This window comes from Micromys minutus (assembly GCF_963924665.1).
Source record: "Micromys minutus genome assembly, chromosome: 1".
Lineage (NCBI taxonomy): Eukaryota > Metazoa > Chordata > Mammalia > Rodentia > Muridae > Micromys > Micromys minutus.
Genome location: NC_137969.1, coordinates 99,240,410 through 99,262,920, shown reverse-complemented (window position 1 = coordinate 99,262,920; position 22,511 = coordinate 99,240,410). Strand labels below are relative to the sequence as shown.

Here is a 22,511-nt window from a genome sequence, read left to right as displayed (position 1 = left end):
CTAAGGGACGACAGCAGGACACACATCCTAACCAAGCTACCTGCTAGCCGGCAGGATACACAGCGTGTCCGCAACAAAACCCTAGAAATCCCATCGGCGACCCAGACACTCAGCCACGCCCCTATCCTGTCACCCAATCGGATCGCAAAGCTGCATGGTTGATGCTTCCTTAATCCAATCATGTGTTTGGTCTCCTGGGCGTGGCTCCCGAAAGGACCCACCCCCAATTTCTCGGCAGAGGCTCGGCCCTAATTGGCAGCTCAGCATCCAACGAAGGCCTAGAAATTCGAACCTAAGGGCCAAATCCCGCCCGCAGTCCAACCAGAAAGAGGCGACGCAATGGGGACCGCCCCCGCCCCGCAGGGAGCGAGTTCCCGACTCCGTGGGCGGGGCAGGAGAAAGAGGTTAACCAATAGTAATCCGGCGCGGGGAGCGACAGCTCGCCTATTGACTGAGCCAAGTAAACAGAGGGCGGGGCTGGGCGGGCGCCGGTGGCTCGGGAGGGGCGCAGAGTGCGCGGCGGGCGGCGGCGGCCGGGGAGGCCGGTGAGGCCCGGGAGGCCGCGGCGCGGTCAGTCGAGCCGAGCCGAGCCGCGCCGATCGCCATCGGCCCCGGCTCTCGTGGGCGGTCCCGGCCGGCGGCGCGGCCTGGCGGGCCGGGCGGCGCTGCAGCCCATGGAGCTCGAGAACATCGTAGCGAACACGGTGCTACTCAAGGCCCGGGAAGGTGAGGCCAGGCAGGCGGGCGGCCAGGCCCGGGTGCGGGGATCGCGGGCGCACGACCTCCGAGCTCCACGAGGCGCCCAGTCCCCAGCCACCCTCGTGCCCTGGAGTCTGCACCCGGACTCTTGAGCGTAGACATGAGCCCTTCCGGCCCTCCGCATCTGCTCCCGGAACCCGGGGCCCATGAGGGGCGGGGGTCGCGCCATGGGACTCAGGTCGGGTGTGGGGGTGATGAAGAAAGGGAAGGAAGAGAAAAGGTGGGACATGAGCCCCAGGAGAATGCGTGTGAGGCCTCTTCTAGGTGAGAGGCAGAACGGTGCCCACGTGCCCCAGGCCCAGATTCCCTGAACAGCACAAAGTTGGTAATCTGTAAAGATTGGAGAATGAATGAACCGAGTCTTTGCATAGACAATCCGACCGACGGGGCGAAGGGAGGGGGAACCTTCTGGACACACACATTACCAGCAGAACCACCACTCAACTGGAGCTTCTGGATACTTAAAAGGGGTGAAAGGGGAGCGAATTTTGCATTCAGCAAGCCTGTGACCCGTTGGGGTAGATGCACAAAGAAATAAATGGGAAACGAGCATCCTGGGCTGTTAGGACTAAAGGTTCAAAGCGTGACAGGGAAGCCAGTCTGATCGACTTTGTGTGTGTGCGCGCTTTGATATGCTTCAGAGTTTCTCTTCGTTGGTTTCGCTTGGTGTGTTAATTGGCACCTATTCTATGGGTCCTAGGTGACTAGAGCCAGACCTTAAACTTACTGTCACTACCACTTCAGCGACATACTCGTCAGACACCTGTACTACTCTGTCCAAGGTGCTGGGAGACCAACACCAACCAGATTTTTTTTTTTTTTTTGGAACTCCAGGGAGGGACATGGTGACAGTTTTCCACTTTGGGATGGCTTTCCATGCTGAAAGAGCCTGCAGTTTCACTGTGTTCTAAATCAGGTTCTAGGTGGGAAACTGAGGCTCAGAGCAGAGGATAACCCAGTGAGATTGTAATTGATCCAGGCTCAGGCCAGGAGAGCCTATTGGAAGCTCAGAGAAGCCCCCGAAGTCCTCAGCCTACGGTGCATGTCACACCCAGAGAGGTGTTGCCTGGAAATGGGATGGGCAGACTGGGTCCCTAGTGCCCTAGGGAGGCTATCTTATCTCCTGCCCTTTATCAAGCTCAGGGGCTGGGCCTTCCTCTCAGCCTCTGGGGGCATCTGCAGATTCTGTTCTGCCTCGTCATCCAGCCAGCCAGGGAGGAGGGGTAAGGAGAGCCAAGGCCAGGCCTCACTTCCCAGGGCTAGCCAATTCGGGCCTTGGCCCCACTGAGGGCATTGCCTTGCTGGGCCAGACCCTGTGGGCTCCTTTGCATAGGCGGACATTGCTAGATCTTTGCTGAGGACAGTGTTTCCCTTGGAAGACCTGTGTCCTGGACTGGCTACCACAGCCCTATACACACCTGCATGGCCTTTGAAATGCTTCCTGTCCCTCAAAGTCATTGTTCCTTATTTTACATATACATTTTAAGGAGAGCCTCGTTGCTGTGGAATCCTCTAATGCCCATGGACTGGTTGTGTCAGAATCATTTCACAAAACAGCTAGAAGGTTGGGGCCAGCTTTCCAAGTGACCAGAGACCCTCAGCAGTCGGGAAACCTGTGGTATTTGCATACAGTTGGCTTTGTTTGGGGGATTTTGTTTTTGAGATGGTGTATACATAGATACATACATACATACATACACACCAAGGTCTTGGCCTGGACCTTGCTATGTAGATCAGGCTGGCCTTGCACCTAGAGATCCTTCTACTTATCCTACCTCAGTGCTAGGATAAAGCTCGGTTGACTTTTAATAAATGCTAGTCATCTAAGGATCTGAATCCAATGCCCAGAGCCTAACTTGTGTGTAATCTGGTTAGGTGGGATGGCTTTTGGGGTGTGCACCCTCACTTGGGTTTTCTTCCTTTCCCCGGTGCCAGAGGAGGGGGGCAGGGTAGGGTGGAGAGGAACCCCACACATTTGCAGCCAGTTCTAGGATGGGATATTTGCATGTGACTTTTTGCTCTTCCCTTAATACAGCTAGGAGGAGGGGGAAGAGGAAGTAACTGTGTGTTTGGGGGGTGAGGCAAGAAAATGTAGGGTTGGGTGGGGGACCTGGGTGGAGGGAGAGTGGGAGGAGTTCCTCTCTGGGGAGGCTTTGCCGTAGGTTAAGGAGTTGGAGATTTCTTGCTCATTTGCAGTGAGGCAGTGGCAGTGGGGCACATGGGGTATAGGCTGTAGCAGGGCCACCAGAGTTTCTCAAGGGGACGAAGCAGCACTTCCTCCTTCCTCAGCGCAGTTAGGGACCGAAACGTGACCTTTTCCCAAAAGGCAGCTTCTCCTCCTACCTCATTTACACTGGATCAGATAAAGGCAGTGCTGGGGAAACTGAGGCCAGGCAAGAGAACTTGATTGTCCTAGGTTGTCAGTAAATTGGAGCTAGGTCTTACCTCTTTAACCAGCCCTACTGAGAGCTGGGCACCATCTTTCCCACTCCCCCTACAGGGCCTCTGGAGGTGCCCTGAGATTGGGTAGTCCTGGGTATGCAGTGATGGCAGAAGTGTGTGCTGGAGAATCGGGTCCGGGAGGCTGCAAGTGTGTTGTCCCAAAGACAACACTGCCGTACTCCGTTTGCCTGCAGTGTGGGGTTTTTGTGTATTTGGTTCTTTGAGACCCATGCCTATATAGCCCCGACCTGGAACTCAAGTAGACCAGGCTGGCCTCCATCTCACGGAGGCCAGCCTGTCTCTACCTCTTTTTTTTTTTTTTTTTTAATTTTAGTTTTCAAATTTCTAGTCTAGTTTGCCTATCTCACTACTTCTGCAGGTGGGGGTGGGAACTCCTAAAGCACACATTTAACCTACCTGTCAAGCTCTGGAGGCATACCAACTGGCTCAACCAAATAAAATAAGGCAGGCATCAGTGAGGGTGTGTGATAGGGGCATCCTGAGTCCCAGCCCTCTGCCACCAGCTTGCTGAGGGCAGGAGATAGTTCTAGTACAGGGATTGGTGTTAGCAGTATGGGGGGGTTGCTCAGATTGCCTCTGGCATCTCATACAAGTCCTATGTGACACAGATCTTTGGCATGCCTTGGTGTCTTATGTGATACCCTCCACTGTGGTAATTTTGTCTACTTCCTTCCTTGTTTGTTTGTTTAAAGACCATAGTCTCACTGTGTAGCCTTGGCTTTTCTGGAACTGATTTGTAGACCAGGGTGGTCTCGAACTCAGAGATCCACCTGCTTTTTGAATGCTAAGATTAATGGCGAGTGCTACCATGCCCGGCTTCGTCTTCTCGCTTTCTTCTTTCTTTCTTTCTTTCGTTCTTTCTTTCTTTCTTCCTCTCTCTCTGTCTCTTTCTTTCACTTTCTTAGACAAAATTCCTCTGTGTAGCCCTGGCTGTCCTGTAACTTGCTCTGCAGAACAGGCTGGCCTCAAACTCAGATCTACCTGCCTCTGCCTCCTGAGTGCTGGGATTAAAGGTGTGCACCACCACGTGGCTTCTGGTCTACTTTCTTAACCTGTAGACTTCCCACTGTGTTTTGGGGAGTGAATGAGACTGAACTTCTTGCTGAGATGTCTCATTGCTCATTTTTGTTCTCATCCAGTGATCCCTTAAGATGGGTGTCCAGACAGACCATGTGGGTTTTGGAACTTGTTAAGGGTATGCTAGAATGTGTGGAAGAAGCCCCGAGGTTCCCCCCACAGCAGGATCGGTCTTAACAGGGCCCCGAAGGCCTCTGTACTACATGTTAAGGAGAAGGTTTGGAGGCAGGTGGCTCAAGACTCCAGTGAGACCCAACTCCTGATTTCTCTTGCAGGTGGTGGCGGAAATCGCAAAGGCAAGAGCAAGAAATGGCGTCAGATGCTACAGTTCCCCCATATCAGCCAGTGCGAAGAGCTCCGGCTCAGCCTTGGTGAGTTGTGGGTAGAGCTCCTGGCTTCCAGAGCAGACTGGGGGGCTACTTGTGAGGAGCCATCCCCAGACATTGCTTTGGCCACAGGGTCCTGTCGGGGAGGGATGTCCAGAAAGATTGAGACTATGTAGTCCAGTTTCAGTTCCTGGGCAGAGAATGGAGAGGACTGGACTGGCATCCGCAGAGTGGGCATGGGCAAGGAAGGAGGTGAGAGAAACTTAGGAAGGGAAGTCAGGTTTGGAACACTAGTCATGTGTTTCTGAGCCTCACCTAGGCCAGATCTGAGGAGCCCCATCAGAGCAGTATGAGTTACTTCTAGAAGGGCTCACCCCAGTTCCTGCATCTTGGATGTGGATCTGAACAGTACCTAAGGTGGCCCAGTCCTCTGCTGATGGCTTGCATGTGGCTTGCATGTGTTTGGGATGGAGGCCTTGCAGAGAGCAGCGGAAGCCACAGCTTCCTCTCGTACTTTCGTCAGGCAGGCAACAGGTGTAGACTTGGGCTGGGCGGGGCTGGCTGGAACCTCACAGACCACACCCAACACCAGAACTGTGACAAGTCCAGGAGATCACAGGGATAGGACACCTGGTGTCTGGAGCCCAGACTCCTGCCTGTGTGGCACTGAGTTGAATTAATCAACCTCTCTGGGTGCCGTAGCCCCCAAGTTACATTGGAATTACGGTGGTGTCCATCTGAAGATTGTAGGGTGGGAGCTGAAGAGATAACGACTACCACTCTCTGGGGCTGGAAGTTACTGGATTCCAGATGTGAGGGTATAGACCAGAGTGCCCTGAGTTCTAGGTCTGACCAGCAGCTCCCTCCTTGGCCTACAGAGCGTGACTACCACAGCCTGTGCGAGCGTCAGCCCATTGGGCGCCTGTTGTTTCGAGAGTTCTGCTCTACAAGGCCTGAGCTGACCCGCTGTACCGCCTTCCTGGATGGAGTGGTGAGTATCCAGCACTGAGGGCGAACAGAGGTCCTGGCCACTACCCATCCCCCGGACCCCCACATCTGTTAAGGTTCTTCGCCTCTTACCCTTCAGGCTGAATATGAGGTGACCCCTGATGAGAAACGGAAGGCATGTGGGCGCCGACTAATGCAGAATTTTCTGAGCCACACGGTGAGTGAGCAGTGACGGGAGAGATGACAGCAGCAGGCATGGCCCAGTGACTACAGGCACAGGAGTGACCACAGCCTGGGCACTGAGTGCCCTGGAGCTATTCCAGGCAGCCCCAAGGGCATGGAGCCCAAGGGTTGGGCTGAGCTTGGGACAGGCAGCCTGCCAGTGGCTGTCTCACCCTGTCTTCAGGGTCGGCAGAAAGGGAGTTCAGCAAAGAAGCAACTAGTGTACTACCCATCCACAGCCACCCTTGGTACCCACGGACATCTGGCAGTGCTGCCCCAGGAGTAGGCAGTGCTGCCCCAGGAGTAGGCAGTTGTCCAAGGGAACCCTCTGCATTGAGCTGTCTGGCTTGTCCCTAGGGTCCCGACCTCATCCCTGAAGTTCCCCGTCAGCTGGTGAGTAGCTGTGCCCAGCAGCTAGAACAGGGACCCTGCAAAGACCTCTTCCAGGAGCTGACCCGGTAAGGCTCCGGACCCACAGGTCTGGAATTGTGCCAAGGGAGGGGACTTCTGTGGGCTCTGAAGTCTGTGACAAGCTCCGCTCCTCTCCCTGTCCACGGTGTTTGAGTTTAGCGGTTGCCTCCCATCCCTGCTTCAGCATGGAATACACGTATCCTTAGTTACCCAAGGACAAGGATGGTTAGTGCTTTGTGGCTGACCATCATGTAATGGGAGGCCCAGGCCTTCAGATTGAAAATTGGGCTTGTTAGAGGCTCACCTATAGATCCTCTTTCAACAGGCTGACCCATGAGTACCTAAGCATGGCCCCTTTTGCCGACTACCTCGACAGCATCTACTTCAACCGTTTTCTGCAGTGGAAGTGGCTGGAAAGGTGAGCTCCTCCCAAGCTGGTCTGTGATAGGCCAGGGGTGGGGTCTCATGGCAAGCCCTCCCTGCTTGGGTAAATATTTGTTTCTTTTACTCTTGCCCGTAGGCAGCCAGTGACCAAAAACACCTTTAGGCAGTACCGAGTCCTGGGCAAAGGTGGCTTTGGGGAGGTAAGTGGCCACCCGGTGTCCCTGGAGAGTATATTATTAGATTGGGCACGGTAGGCCTGGAGCCTCCCACCTTTAGCAAGAGCATGCATGGCTGGCCCCCATTTGCTTCTGTCTACCTGGCTATAGGTGTGTGCCTGCCAGGTGCGGGCGACAGGCAGGATGTATGCATGCAAAAAACTGGAAAAGAAACGAATAAAGAAGCGGAAGGGGGAGGCCATGGCTCTCAACGAGAAGCAGATCCTGGAGAAAGTGAACAGTAGGTTTGTAGTAAGTACACAAGGAGCCCTCTCCCTTCCCCTTTGGTCACACTGCTACATTCCCCACCCACCAGGCTAAAGTCCCTCCCTATTGCCAAAGGGACTGCCCTCTGCCCCATCCCTTCCTGCTCTGGACAGTACCCAAGAAGGGTGGGGTAGGAGTGCTATTCCAGGCTCAGGAAGCCTGCTGAGCCTTAAGGAGTGGCACACAGAAGACTGTTTGGGTGGCTGCCATTAGCGCGTAGGAGAGCGTGTGCACGCACGCTCACGCTCCTGTCTGAGGGTGTGGGTCTCCTGAGCACAGGTGAGCTTAGCCTACGCATATGAGACCAAGGATGCACTGTGCCTGGTGCTGACATTGATGAATGGAGGTGACCTCAAGTTCCACATCTACCACATGGGCCAGGCTGGCTTTCCTGAAGCACGTGCTGTCTTCTATGCTGCTGAGATCTGCTGTGGTCTGGAAGACCTGCACCGGGAACGCATTGTGTACAGGTAGGGCGGAGCTTGGACGTCTGGCTGTTCCAGGCTCAGTCCTTCCTGGACAGAGGCAGCAGTTAGGTGTGACAGTAGCAGCCTATGCTAGGCAGTTGAAGTATCGTGTGCTGGGAATCTCTCTAACTAGAAGCCAACACTGGCTCCACATAAAACTCCCTCAGATTTGATAGATTTGATAAGTTTGGGAATCCAGCCTGCTGGCCAATGTGTGAATTCTGATTTTTGTCATCCTTCTCTGTGACCTTAAGCTTGTCTGCTCCCTGCTTCCAACATGAATTCTGTTTCTGGGAGACCCTACTTCCTGCCTTGCAGGTGGGCTCGGTAGTAGAGAGCTTTGCTTGTGGTTGTGCATGGAGCTTTCATTTGAGCCTCCCAGCGGCCCTCTGAGGGGGTAGAAGAGTAGCCTCATGTAACAGAGAAGGTAGAGTTGGCCACCAGGGGGAAGGGAGTTTTAATGTCACTGATGAACAAGTTCAAGGATGACTTCCAGGGATCCCCTCTCCCCAGGTCGGTCCCCACACTGGGTGGGAGTCCTCACTTTGGATTGGAGTCACTTCTCACTACCCTAGAAAGCTTCTGAGGTACTGGCTGCTGCCTGGGGAAAGCAGGGCTCTGTCACCTGGCTCTATGCCTGAACCCAGCAGGCACTTGAACCACGAGAGGCTGGCTCTTTCTGGCTTCCTGGAAAACGGGCATCTGACTCTTATGTTTCTCTCCCCATAGGGACCTAAAGCCAGAGAATATCCTTCTGGATGACCATGGTGGGTGAGAAGGCCCAAGTGGGAGGTGGGATGAGATGGGGAGGCTTGGCCAATCAGTAGACCCACCTACTTCAATACCCTACCCAGGCCACATTCGTATCTCTGACCTGGGACTGGCCGTGCATGTGCCTGAGGGCCAGACCATCAAAGGCCGTGTGGGCACTGTGGGCTACATGGGTAAGTACCTTTGACCTAGTACACCAGTCCCCTTGCTGCCCTAACCTGGCCTACTTACTCACTGTTGTACTGGGGAGGGAGGTGTCTACCTCAGAGAGTAGATAGCTCATTCCAACACTGCTACTTTTTTTTTTTTTGGATTGGGAGACCAAGACTTAGCCAGGTCCCACCATTGCGAGCCCTGCTGTTCATTTGCTGGGTGCTAATTAAACACCTAGGATTGAGTGAGCTTGTGAGAGTGAAGGGAAATGGAATATATAACCATGGCCCAGTGTTCCCTGCATGGCCCATGCATGTCATTCATGGGGGACACAGGCAGTGGAGACCTAACCTGTGGACAGTGACACAGTACAGTCTAGGCGCTTCACACTCCATCTTAGGTGAGGCATTCCACTTCTTGCCTTCTTTCTCCCACTGTAAAACCTCATCAGAGCTGCCTCCTGGGGGGCTTTGAGATGAAAGGAGATGCTAAAGGGAGAACTGTGCAGGAGTCTGCCAGAGCAGGTGGGAGGTAGCAGCCAGTGGGTGTTTTCAATCTCTTGTGAAAGCCAGAAGTTACAAATTAGTAGCTACCTGGTTCTGACTTGGCATATATTAATTTTGAGATTGAATTGTTTTTAGAATAATTTGAGTTGATTGCCAGCATTTAATAAGCCAAACAACTTAATGTAAAAAAAAAGAAGTAGTGCGGGGGTCTTGGTTGGGTATGCACGATGTAACTCAGATGTAGCTGACATTTATGTGGCCCTGGATTCAACAAACTCCAGCACTAAGAGCCCTCCCGCTCCCCAAACACCATGAAAACAAAGCAATCAGACATGGAGTTCCTTGATGTGACCCTCCCGCTTAGGGTCACATCAACTGTCATTGAGATGTGTTTTCTCATACTGGCTGAGGTCCCCACCAGGCCAGTGGCATACCTGCTTATCCAGAGGATGTTTGATTCTCTGGCTTTGGTTTCTGGGGCTCCAGGGCTCTCTGCTCCTCACCACCTACCCAGTCCTGCCTCCTCGTCCCTACCCAGCTCCAGAGGTGGTGAAGAATGAGCGCTATACATTCAGTCCCGACTGGTGGGCGCTAGGCTGCCTCCTGTACGAGATGATTGCGGGACAGTCACCCTTCCAGCAGAGGAAGAAGAAGATCAAGCGTGAGGAGGTGGAGCGGCTGGTCAAGGAAGTGACTGAGGAGTACACAGACCGCTTTTCCCCACAGGCACGCTCACTCTGTTCTCAGGTACTATAAGCCAAAGTCTGAGCTGGGGGAACTGGGGTCTCACCCCGTCAGGTACCCTAACCACCACTGCCCCTCTATAGCTTCTCAGCAAGGACCCTGCTGAGCGTTTGGGGTGTCGTGGAGGTGGTGCCCGTGAGGTAAAGGAGCACCCCCTTTTCAAGAAACTGAATTTCAAGCGGCTGGGAGCTGGAATGCTAGAGCCGCCTTTTAAGCCTGATGTAAGTCCTATCCTACCCTGCTAATGGTCGGGCCAAACTAGGGTGCGGGGCGGAGGGTGGATCACTTTCAGTGCAGATGCTGGAAAACCCCTATCTATGGCTTAGGTTGTGCCCCACCTCCAAATGTGTATGTGTGAGCATTTGTGTGTGTGTGTATGTGTGTACGTTGTGAAATAGTGTACCAGGTTAGGATGTGAGGTGGTCATGAGGATGCTCCTGGAGCATCACAGGAGCTCACTTCCGCTCTGTACTGTGATTGGTTAGCCTTCCATGCTTCCATGGCAGGCATCTGTTCCCAGGGAGTGGCATTGGTGACCTAGTGGCTCAGGATCAGTGGACTCAGAGCAAGTCTTGTTCAGGAGTTTGAAATGAAATTTCACTGGACACCCAGATTACATGCCTTCTTGGCCCCATGGGAATAATTCATTTCCAAGGAAACTAGGATGGTGGTGCCAGCAGGGGCTGTTGGGCTAACTGTCCCCTCTGTGGGCAGAAAATTAACCCCTTCACATTTTTATTTTAAAGTATTTATCTTATTCTTAATTATACATTTATGTGTCTCTCTGTGGTTATGTGTATGTCTATGTATGTGTGTATGTCTGAGTATGTGTATGTCTATGTATGTGTGTATGTCTGAGTATGTGTATGTCTGAGTATGTGTATGTCTATGTATGTGTGTATGTCTGAGTATGTGTATGTCTATGTGTGTATGTCTGAGTATGAGTATGTGTCTAGGTATGTAAGTGTCTGTGTGTGGGTACATGGATGGGAATGTGTTGCCACAGGGGCCCAAATCACAGGTAATTGTGAGCCTCCACATCACATTAGTTTGAGGAATCAACTCGGATCCTCCACAGTGGCAGTGTGTACTTCTAACTGCTGGGTCCTCTTTCTAGTCCCAGAATTTCCCTCTTGAGAGTTTTACCTTTGAACTGAGCCTCTTGTGGATTGGGCACTCTGCAGGCAGTTGTCGGAGTGGCCAGGATGGGGTCGTGTGCTTGCCTCCCTCCCATGTGTTTGTGGACATGAGGTCCTTTGATTGACAGTTTGCCGCCTGGGAAAGTCTCGAGGTGATAGAGTCACCAGGTTGATGGCTGGCAGCCACATGTGTTTGTGCATTTGACAAATACCTGAATATCTGTCTGTGTCAGATCTTAGAGATAATGAGGTTCTTAGAGTCAGGCCTATCCTTATGCTCTAATGGAGAGAAATAACCAAAATAAACCTAACAAGCAAAGAGGGCTTTCAGGTAGTCCTGAATCTGACAGGAAAAAGAGCAGGCTAAGAAGCCAGTGGTGCGGGGGTGGTCATCTCAGACAGGGTAATCGCTGAGAAAGCGATGCTTACGCGGCACTGAAGGAGAGCGCCTTGCAAGGCAGAGGACATGGCATTACAGGCAGAAGGGGCAGACTGACAGCCTGTGGCAGGATCAGCCAGTGTGTCTGGAGCAAGTATGTGCAGAGCAGTAACAACGTGAGCCCTAATGTGAGGTGTGGAAATGGGTCACAGAGGGTGACTGTGAGCTGGAGAGAGGCCAGCGAGGGGGCCTCTGAGTGATACTCACACGGCGTGGTGAGCATTGTCAGTGAGCTGGCACTTGAACCGAACAGGTCTGACTTCATCATGCTGCCTCAGGCTGGAGCTGCTGCACGGGTTGATCCCTGCTCTGTACATCATCTAAATTGTCACATCTGAAACAGTCACACTGCCTGTGGGTCATCTGTTCAAAGTTAGAAAGAAAGTCAGTGTCTTGGAACTTAATGTTAGAAGCAGCAGATAAAAAAGCAAACTTAACAATGCTTTTATATTTTTAATTAAAAAAAATTACATGTGTATCTGTGTGTGGTCATGTGCATGTGAACCTCTAGGCCAGCACTTAAGAATTTTTTTGGTGGGAGAGAGAGGGCAGGGTCTAGCTCTGGCTGCCCTGGAACTCATTCTGTAGACCAGGCTGTTCTTGTCTCCTAGAGTCACCTGCCTCTGCCTCCTGAGTGCTGGGACCAAAGGTATGTGTAAGACTCAAATGGAGCCCTAACTACCTGGGACTCCCATGAATGAGATGAACCATCAGAGATCGATGCAAAAGCTAGAGGTTTATTAGTCCAGTGCACTGGGGTGAACTACATCCAGAGGAGAGGCAACCCCGAGCCCTCTGTCAGTATGATTTTTATACACTTACTAATGGGTGGGTTACAGCGATGGAGACGAGGCATGCAAGCATTGGTGGGTTTAGTTGACTTTTAAGTTGATTGGCTGCTGCCAACATGGGTTGCATCTCAGGACCTATGTCCTGTATTCCAGGGGTCGCCCAGATAAGACACTTCTCCCTGGGAAGAAGTGCTGCTTGAAGCCTGGGCTGTATATCAAGACCGTTACCCTACTACATTCCAGGGGTTGTCCAGATAAGGTTGAAGCACTCCTTCCTGGAGGGTGTGGGACTGAAAAAGCCCTCAGTGGGAGAGGGGAGCTGTAAGACCCTCAGTGGGAGGGGGAAGCTGAGGCCTTAGGGTCCCTCATGTACATCACCATGTACTGACAGTACTTTTTAAAAAAGATGTATTTCTTTTACATATGTGAATACACTGTAGCTGTCTCTGAAGACACACCAGAAGAGGGCATTGGATTCCATTACAGATGGTTGTGAGCCACCATGTGGTTGCTGAGAATTGAACTCAGGACCTCTGGAAGAGCAGCCACTGCTTTTAACTATTGAGCCATCTCTCTAGCCCCTAACAATACAATTTTTAACAACTCTGTTGAGATGAAACTCACAGTTAACCTTATAAAGTATGCAGTTCGATTGAAAGAGTCATAGTTGGGAATGTTTTTACTAGCCCTTTCAGAACATAAACAAAACCATATGTCCATTAGGGTTCCAAGCCCGTTCCTCCTGCCCCAAGAAATCCCAGCTGTTTTCTTCATCTAGTTTAGATGCTTCAGTTATGTGGGTGGATATGGGCATGCTGAACACGATCCTCTGTGATTGGTTCCTTTTGTTGGGCATTCTTTTAAGGTTCATGCATGTTGGAGCATTCTTATAAGCTGGTTAATATTCTATTTTATGGATATAAAATAAATGCTAGTTGACCGGAGGGTATTTTTCTTTTCGGGGGCTGGAGCTATCAGGAATGATCCTATCTGCTTTTGAGATGAGGTGCCATTGTATTGTCTTGTCCAGTTTTGAACTCATAGACTCAAGCATTCTTTGTGCCTCAGTATATACATTGATGTAACATTATGAAGTCGTAAATGCAGTATCTCGTAGGGAGCTTTAGACCTTTTTGGGTTAGATACACCATTTTACGTGCTGGCGATGATAATGTGTGTATCGGTAGGTGGGTTGGTAGATGTGTATGTGTATTAGGGATTGAACCCAGGGCCTGAAGCATGCTGAGCAAATGTTCTATCACTGAACTACACCTCTGGCCCCATGGCGATAATATGACTTCATTTGTGGTAAGTTTTTAAAGCAGGATTGAAAACAGAAAGTAGCCTTCAAATGCAGAAGCCAACTTCCAGCAGGAACTTGGTAGATGGTTGGTAAGACCAATCTTGTACTGGACATCCTAGAAATGAGAACCCCTCCATTCCCTGTGGAGGAAGCCAGTACTCCCCACCCCAACCCCAACACATACCCAAGCAGTCCTGTGTAAGTAGCAGGCCAGTCTAGCACCAGGTCTGGACAGTCGCTGCACAGTAAAAGGTCATAATCCTAGTCCAAAGAGTGAAAACTGCCTTAGAGACAGTGGCTTGCTTGGCTTAGGAATGTGTGGGGCACCATGCCGCTCTCTCCAAACCAGGGAGCTGCCAAGGGTGACTGAGATTCAAACCTTCCTGACTCCTGCCTCTGTCCACCCTTAGCCCCAGGCTATTTACTGCAAAGATGTTCTGGACATTGAACAGTTCTCCACGGTTAAAGGTGTGGATCTGGAGCCCACAGACCAAGACTTCTACCAGAAGTTTGCCACGGGTAGTGTGTCCATCCCCTGGCAGAACGAGGTAGGGACTATCCTGTGAGTGGGATGAGGTTCAGGTAGGGCACCTCTGGGGTAAACTCTCACAGTTTCCTGTTTCTGAGTAGATGGTGGAGACTGAGTGCTTCCAGGAACTAAATGTCTTTGGGCTGGATGGGTCCGTTCCCCCAGACCTGGATTGGAAGGGCCAGCCCATTGCACCCCCCAAGAAGGGATTGCTACAGAGACTCTTCAGTCGTCAAGTAAGTCTGAGCAGTGTCTGATCTGGGCCCCAGCCTGCTCCACTGGGATAGTGGGTGGGAGGCAGAGCCAGTGCATGCCTGCCCGGGAGTGGGCATTCTCCAGCGGTGCCTAAGGTGCCTCATTCCTGCCTGTCCCCCCAACCCCCATGCCTGGCTGGTCTCATGGCCTCTTTTCTCTTTCCAGAGGTGAGCAGTGTGGGCTCCTCATGGGTTGGCCTTGCTGCCTGACTGTGGGGAGCCCCAGGCAGCCCTTCCATGGCAGAGGCGAGATGTAGGAGAAAGAAGTCTGGTGTCCACCTTACCCACTCCCTCCCTGCTGCTTGCCTCCCTGCACCCTGACCCCTTCAAGCTGCTAACCTTGCTTAGCAACTGTCTCCTTGTGCCTGAGTCTGTCCAGGGGGATGGACAGAGCCCTTGCTCTGACAGATCCTGGGAGCTTCCTAGTCTTTCTTCAATCTGTCGCCAGAAAGCTGTACCCTGACACCACCTGGGTTTGGCTGAGCTGCTGCTCTAAGCCTCTTGTGGGAAGCCCACAACCCTCTCTGAGCATAACACTGGCCTTGGTCAGCCTTAATGGTGACTAATGGCAACGCTGTGCCTCTCTCCCTTCATGTCTTCCCTGTTCCTCCAGGATTGCTGTGGGAACTGCAGCGACAGTGAGGAAGAGCTCCCCACCCGCCTCTAGCCCCCAGGCCGAGGCCCCCACCGGTGGTTGGCGGTAGCAGCTACTCTCAGTGACGTTTACAGTTTTGCACAGTGGTGTTCCCCATTATCCACGCAAGTCGTGGTCTGTGGAACACAGCCGGAACTGTCCCCAGTGTCCTCCGTTCCTCAGCTACTGGCCCGCCTGAGTTTGACAAGGCCTGGGCCATCTTGGGACAAAGGTGCGTCCCTTCAGCTCTTCTCTGTGGAGCTTGGGGCTTTATGTATTTATGTATTTGTACGAATGTATATAGCTACCAGAGCGTTCTTAATTCCACCCTGGATCTGGCACCTTAGGGCAACTAGCCCTAGCCAGGAGAGCCAGGAGCTGGCAAAAGGAGCCAATGCCAAACTCCAGGCTTCTAGGGCCCAGTCCAGATGAGCAAGCCGAGTGTGGGCCAGGTCAGACCTCTGACCACAGCATTGCACTGGCCACCACCAAACTCCAAGTGAGACTCGTGCCTGTCTGTTGTGGACTGAGGCCACCACCTTCTGGTTGCCGGATGCTTTTGTCCTTTCTCAGCATTTGTCAGAGCTGGAGATGGGGGCTTTGGATTCTCCAGGCCTGGGTCAGTATAACCACAGACTGAGCTGACTGGGACCCACCAAACCACTGCCCAGGATGGGTTGCTTCTGCCTTCCAGCTCGCAGAGCACATTAGTCCTTATGCTGGATCATATCCTGAAGACACCTTTTTCAGAAGTGCCCCAGTCCAGGCCATGGGAGGGGTTAGAATTAGCCCTCCAACATTCCAGAGTCCCTTATAAAAGTAGACTTGTGCCCAGCAATAATCCACCCTTCCCTGTGTGTGTCTGTTGGGGGTGGGTGTGAGTGTATATTCATTGTGTGAAGAGAGTAGGGTAAGGCTGTGCCTAAACCCCAGACCCTAGCCCTGGCCTCTCCCGGACTGTGATGGCTGTCCTGATGCTAGTAAGGACAGCATGGGACCATAAGGCCCTGGCTTTTCCATATTTAAAGCCAATGTAAGCTGCCATGTGTCTCTGTGTGACCAATGTGAGCTGCCATGTGTCTGTGCGAATACAGTCTGAGCACAAGGCTGGCCAGCCACCCCTGCCTGCCTCTTTATTTCTGGTGTTTCAATGACTCTTCCTGATTTCTTGGCCCAGCTGGAAAGCATTGGAGGTAGACCTGGAATGGGACTAGGGGCTGCCCTTCAAAAGCCTAGGAGTGCTCGGGACTTTGCAGGCAACCAAACCTTGTGTGGTGACTTAGTCTCTGCACTTTCCAGTGCTAGGTGGGACATAGCCTTCCACACCAGCTTGGGTGTATATAGGACTGCTAGAGAGGTGGTCTTTAAGCTTTCTGAAGTCAGAGTCCTTGTAAACTAGGGAGTGTCCTGGAGAGGCAGTGGGAGCTGTTAGTGGTTCGCTAACCTGCTGTGTGGCATTCTCATATAACACACATGCATGAGATCCAGCACCCTCTTAAATATTAAACGTGGGTGGGCAAAGAGTAGAGGCGATTGAGAAGGATGGGTGTGGTGGGTAGAAGAGGCCAGCACCTAAGTCAGAGTTCCTCAAGTTAGTGATGGCCAGGTCCTGAAGCAGTCACCTGGAAGACAGGAATTGGCAAAAACATTTTCAGGGGGCAGGAATGGGAAGGATATCTACAAATTTTAGGGGCCAAGAGTTGTTTAGCCCCAAGTTTCTACCAGGCTCTACAAACTCCTCCTAGGATCCCTAGCTTCCCAAGAGCCCCTGAAACTCCCTTGCCTGTGAGCTGGGCACCAACTACTGAGAACACAACCTTCCTGGGTACGTGTCCTAATCTGGCAGCTTCTGAAACTGACACGGAAGAGGCCCTTGTCTGAGAATATAGTTCCCTTGCATCTCAGCTGTGAGAATATGAAACGAGCAGAGAATCAGTCGGTGTTTCCTGGGCTGGCCTGGCCTGGAACCCACTATGTACATAGGCCAGACTGGCCTCAAACCTGACTCTCCTGCCCTTCCTGTGTGGCGTTAGGATTATGTGCGTGCACCATCACGCCAGGCTTAAGCAGCACTAGTCTTAAGAGTTGCCAACAGGTGTCTTCACAACCAGCCTCTGAGCATCTGGAATGTTTGCTAATGCTTCTTTCTATCCATGTGAAAGAAATAGGGTGTTCCAGGTTTTTTCATTGGGTAGAAAAGAAGCCAGATGAAGACAAGGTAGGCAAGGGTGAGTGGGCACTAAGTGACTTCATGAAGTGCTCTGCCTGCTGCTTGGTCCAGACCCTTTAACCTCCTTGGCTAGGAGGCATCCAGTGAACTCATTGTCTAAGGTTAGGTTTACCTTAAAACCTTCCTGATGTTTCCCAACAAGATCGGCAAACTCCACTCCCTACCCAGCCCTATGGTGAGAGCCAGGGACCCGGATGGAGACGAGGTCCCTGCCAGCTTGGAGCTCATCTGGTAGGCAGGGAGGTGTGGGACCTGTAGCACTCAGTGTGTTAAGCACCTTGGTCCCAAAAGTGTTGGGGTTGAAACTCTGCAGGACTGTGCCCAGGCAGAGCCGAATGTACAGATGAATTTAGGGTGGGAAAGGTCTGGTTGCAAAATACGGTCAAATTTTGGGGTGCAGCCAATTTTGAAAGCTATAATGTGTGGGCTCTACTGGAGGTTAAGAGGGTCCCTGAATGGTTTTAAAGGCCTGTCCCACCTTGCACAAAAAGCATCCTAATATAACTTGGGCAAAGTATTCTCTACTATTCCCATCAATGTGGGTTAGGTGGTAGTGGGCTTACACCACACAGATACACACACACACACACACACACAAATGGCACGTGTGCATAGTTCAGTGGACAGGTGCCTTCCTGGCAAGAGAGAGGCCTGGGTTTGATCCCCTGTACTATAGGAAAAACAACTCAAAGGGGAGGCAGAGCTCCTATTAGCTGCTAATGCTTCACAGGAGACCATGACTGCCAGAAAGCAGCAAGGAGCCCCAGCTGGTTGTGTCTTGCCGTTACTGAGTCCATGGAATCCTGGTGGCCAAGTTAGAAAGTCCAGCTTATTGTAGGACAGAATTTTTGTTAGAGGCCTACCTTTGATGGCACCCATGGATTGGTAGGGAGCAACGATTATCCCCCTGAAGCCCAGTAATTCACACTCAGAGGAAGGGACTGAACACTAGACAGCCATTTGGAGTGATATATCCTTCCCCACCTCAGGACATGGGTCCTAAATGTCACCTGTGCATTTGTGTTTGCTTGCTCATTTTTGCTAGAGATACTGAGAATGACAGTTTTCTTCTCACTAGGGATGGATGGCAGAACTAGGATCTATGGAGGCCATGGATACCACCATTTGGGGGCAGTGTGCCTAATGCCAGTGTTTGAAACGCCTGGAACCAACTGTGACCGAAGCTAGTTTAATACTGGGTCCACTGGTTTTATGTGCCTTTTCCTCTTGGCCTCCGGTTTAAGATTCTGGCTCTCGGAGCCATAGCAGTCCTATTGACAGCGGGAAGTGCTTTAGGAAGTTCACTCTTAACGCCATAGAGAAGTTGAAGTAGAAACAGTCAAAAGGCAAACAAAAAGTGTCAAACTTAAATGAAGACTGATGGAGCCGGCTCTAGACAGTATCTATTCCCTTGGGATGATCATGCCCATGAAACCTTAGCGATTTAGCGCTCAGGTGGGTCTTTTTGTGTTGCCTCTCAGTAGGTATGTAGGAATGTATACCGTCTGGAACAGAGTGGGTGGGGTCCTGAGTTGGGAGGAGGCCACAATGGGGTGCTGATTTCATCTAGCCCCTGCCCCCATTACCTGTGTCTCAATATGCCCAGGTTGAGTTGTGTGAATCCTTGGGTTCGTTACCTCAGCTGCTCCGTTAAGCATCTGGTGTCTGTGGCCACAAAGCTGCCGGTGTGTCCTTCACCCCACAACCCCTCTGGGTAGCCTGTTGCCTGGAGGTGTACAGAGTGTACTTTTTCTGTGCTGGGATGCCCTTGGTATTGCGAGCCCACATCCTCTGTGCCGCGTCTGGGTGCGGCAGGTGGGTCCGGAGTCCCACCCACCCCTTCCCTTGCAGCAGCCTCGGCGGCGTGTGGCAGGGGGTGGGGGTGCCTCTGTTGGCTGCGCGCGCGCGCACGCCAGGCTCAGCACGCGCCCGTGCGCGCGCCCCGCGCCTCCAGCCCTGCGCTCGGAGCGGCTTTCGTTGCCACTGTCTGCTTCCCGGGGCCGCTGCCTGCCCAAGCTTGGGGATCTGTCCGCTGGGCCGCTTGCCCCGAGGCAGGAAGACGAGTTCGAGGAGGATGCCTGGGCCCGTGAGTACCGCGACGGCTGCGGGCCGGGCGGGAACAGAGCGCGGGCGGAAGATGGTCTTCGGGTTGTTGACCCTTCCTGAGGGTGGCTCGGAACCCTAGCCTGGTATCGCCACCCGGACCCCGACCGGGACAGCGGGCAGCCCTTCCCCCAGCCCACACCGGAGGGAAGAAAGGAGGGGAAAGTGAGCGAGGGAGCCCGAGCCGGGCGCGAGCCTCCACCAGTTCGCTTGGAAACCGTTGCCACAGCAACGGGGTTGCGCTCCCCGGCAACACGACTGCGGGGTGGCGACGCCCCCTCCCCCACCACGACCGGGGGCGCGGGAGGGGGGAAGGGGGATGCACTGTGGAGAGACCATTGCTCTTCTGGCCGGTCTGGGTGTGCCTGCCTCAGCACGTCGAGGGTGGGGGTGAGGGAGAGCGGTTCCGTGGGCACGAGCCGGCTCCCACGTGGCTGCAGTCGTCGCAACAGGGCTCCCAGGGTGGCTGCAAACGTGGAGGCGGCCCAGACCCTGGGCCTGCCCCGGGCGAAGGAGGCCTGGAGGTTGGGTCTGGGGTCTCTGTCTGGTAACTACCATTGCTAGTATCACCACTAGGGTAGTCTCCCGGTCCCTTGAAACATGGCCTAAGACAAAAATCGCATTCTCCGGAGGTGATTATTATTATTATTATTTAAACTAGAGAAGAGGAAAGAAGCTAGCAGCGTCCCTTCTCATGGCCAGGGCATGTGCCAAATCATGGGCCCGCCGGTGGGCCTCTGCTTGGTGTCCTAGCCACCATTCTCCAGGGAGGAATTGAAACAGAGCAAAGGACACTGCTGACCCAGGAGTGCTGAATCCTAGGCCAGATGGGAACGACCCAGCTCATTGTCGGGACCACAGTGCCCCTTTCTTGTCTGTGCACAATGCCTTAACTGTGTGGGGTGGCATGGAGGTTGGCCTGCAAAGAGGCCAGTGCCACATGGAGGTGCCCTGCCCAAGGGAGCTCCTCGAGTGGCTGCTGAGTCAGAGGAAATGACCTCTGGCTCCCCTCCCAACCTCCCCTCATCGGACAGTGTGCTGAGAGAGAAATGGCCCCCCTGCCAGCAGGACCTGACTCAGCAGATGCCAGCCCTGACCACAGGCTTTAGATACAGCATCCCTGAAAGCATAACCAACCATTCCTAGGTTTCTCTTTCTACCCAGTGAAGCATCTGTGCCCAGGATCTGGGGCATCTGAGGCTTTGGCATGAGATGCCCTTAAATGGATGCTAACCTGGGAAGTCAGGCAGACCTGGGGAGTTAGTCACAGGCTCCTTTCATTCTTAGCCTGCTCTGTGTGCAATCTGAGTGTTCTACATGCACAGCCTCCTAATCCTTGGAGCAGTTGTGCAAGGTAAGTTTCTTATCCCTGCTTTTTAGATGAAGACTCTCCGGGTTCAGGAAGTAAGGGGACTTGCCCAAGGTCAAACACCAGTAAGCAGTGTCCTGGGTTTCCAGTGTCCCAGTGCAGGTCCCTCTGCTGACATATAGCCCCATGTGATCCAGGCAGGAAAGGATCTAGATAGAGCTTGCCAGAGGAACATTCTTAGCCTGCCTTCGTGTTCCTCCAGTAAGGAAGTTCCCCATTTCGAGCCTTGGTATACCTTTCCCTCTTCCTGCTGAATCAGCTGGCTGCTTTCTCCCTCACGTGCAGCACAGGGTGTGCTGTTGATAGGGCTGCCTTCTTGTCTCCCTCCTCCATTTTCTCTCCAGCCAACTGTAAGCCTCAGGCTGGCTGTCTTGGCCCCCGGGGAGAGTCCCCCACCCCTCCTATCTGGTGTACAGGTTCACTGGCCTTTCACGGCTTGTAGTTCTGATGATGAAACAATCTGGGAGATCCAGATCCAGACAGTGCTCCAGCCCTGTGGTTGGCCACACCTGCTGAGACCGGGACCCTCCATGGGTCCCAGGGGCAATGGGATGAGGTGCCCCGCTCATTAGCTAATGCCACCATGTAATATGTGGACTTCATGTGTGTAGGTCATGCAGTTTTTAAGATCATACTTCAAACTGACTTTTGTGCAGATGTTTGGGAAAATGAATGTTGAAAGCAATTGTTACTCATTGGCCAGCAAAACTCATCCATGGGTTGTGATAAAAGTTGAAGGTCTTAACTCTTGATACTGCATGCAGTCCAAAGTAAAGTGGGGGATTTCTGCTAGACCACCACCGCAGTGCAGGGCGCTGGCCTTCCACTGGCTACACACCTAGGTGTGTGCATTAGAATTGACCTGTTCTCACATCAGTTGTGTTCCTGGCCCCCCAGACTGACTTTGTCATTATTGGACTTGGGTTATATTGTTTGTTTTAGGCTTATTCACTTATGTTTGAGTGTTTTGCCTACTACCTTGTCTGTGCACTATATATGTGTGTGCTTGGTGCCTGTGGAGGTCAGAAGAGGGTGTCAGATCCCTGGAACTGGAGTTTCAGATGGTTGTGAACCACACCATGTGAGTGCTGGGGACTGAACCCAGGTCCTCTGCACGAAGAACAAGTGCTCTTAACCTTTGAACCATCTCTCCAGCCCCTAGCCAGTTCCTAGCATCCCTGTTCTGCAGGTAAAGAAGCCACCTCAGGGGTGGGACTAGCATGGGATCCCAGGGTTGATTAGGGCAGAAACAGGTTCCTCTCAGTGCTTGATGTGCTGAAACATGCTGCTCCTTCTGAGACATGAGCATTATCTTTCCCTAACATGTGACCTCCTCCCTTGCAAGAACAAATCATGTTCATGCTGAGTGAGGGCCGGAGACACAGGGGACCACTGAAGTGAGGTTTTAATATGGGCTTGAGTTTTCATGGCCCCCATTCCTTCGTTGCCCCAGACCGGACTAGAGCTGAGAAATGAGGGCCTAAGGAAATCTGTGACCACAAATTGACTGGAACTCTAGTCTCTGGTGTCCTGTGGCAATTTCCTTATGCTGGGGTCAGGTCACAGATCCTAATGAGATTATTGTGAGTGAGGTTATTGGCAGACCCAGGCAAGGCTGACTCTGGGGGACAAGTTCAGCTCTCTGTGGCCCCAGTACATCTGTGTTGGTGTGAAAACGAGGTTTAGAAATGCCACCTGTGCCTCCCTGGTATGCTTTTCCTGCCATGACTGGACCCTGCAGTCTTCAGGGCTTTCCAACCAAGTGAGACCATAGCTTGACCTCTTGAGTCTTGCTGAGACCACAACTGTAGAGGCTAGTGACTCCTGCAAGGACGGGTGACAGCAGCTTCCCTCCTCCACCATGGCCCTGTAAACTACACTAGATTCAAACCACTGTCTCCTCAATACCATTTTTCCTTTACTCACAGAAGACTGGGTTTTGGGGTTGGTTATAACCCGGCCTGACTACCAGCTTTAGTGGTGTGTGCCTTTAGTCTGAGTACTTGG

General features: G+C 52.5%; 1 protein-coding gene across 2 annotated transcripts; it reads left to right on the top strand.

The window, feature by feature from the left end:
- The first annotated feature begins 510 nt into the window (after positions 1-510).
- On the top strand, positions 511-15,906 carry GRK6 (G protein-coupled receptor kinase 6). 2 transcript variants are annotated; one of them, XM_080914104.1, is made up of 16 exons: positions 511-726; positions 4,575-4,670; positions 5,504-5,616; positions 5,713-5,790; positions 6,153-6,253; positions 6,532-6,624; positions 6,727-6,790; positions 6,917-7,057; positions 7,352-7,542; positions 8,269-8,306; positions 8,394-8,483; positions 9,508-9,716; positions 9,797-9,934; positions 13,796-13,933; positions 14,016-14,150; positions 14,782-15,906. In XM_080914104.1, exons 1-16 carry the CDS (start codon positions 675-677, stop codon positions 14,833-14,835), a joined length of 1,731 nt encoding a protein of 576 aa, XP_080770230.1. In that variant the 5' UTR covers positions 511-674; the 3' UTR covers positions 14,836-15,906. The 2 variants fall into 2 exon arrangements, with proteins under 2 accessions (XP_080770230.1, XP_080770231.1); XM_080914105.1 differs by lacking the exon at positions 14,782-15,906 and adding an exon at positions 14,335-14,622.
- The last annotated feature ends 6,605 nt before the right edge of the window (positions 15,907-22,511 follow it).

What these genes read in the sequence shown, in the direction of transcription:
- GRK6 (XM_080914104.1), top strand. Translation starts at nt 675, where the DNA reads ATGGAGCTCGAGAACATCGTAGCGAACACGGTGCTACTCAAGGCCCGG. An exon ending in CAGTGGAAGTGGCTGGAAAG is followed by an intron (nt 6,625 to 6,726) that starts GTGAGCTCCTCC and finishes TCTTGCCCGTAG; the next exon opens with GCAGCCAGTGACCAAAAACA. An exon ending in AGCCGCCTTTTAAGCCTGAT is followed by an intron (nt 9,935 to 13,795) that starts GTAAGTCCTATC and finishes GTCCACCCTTAG; the next exon opens with CCCCAGGCTATTTACTGCAA.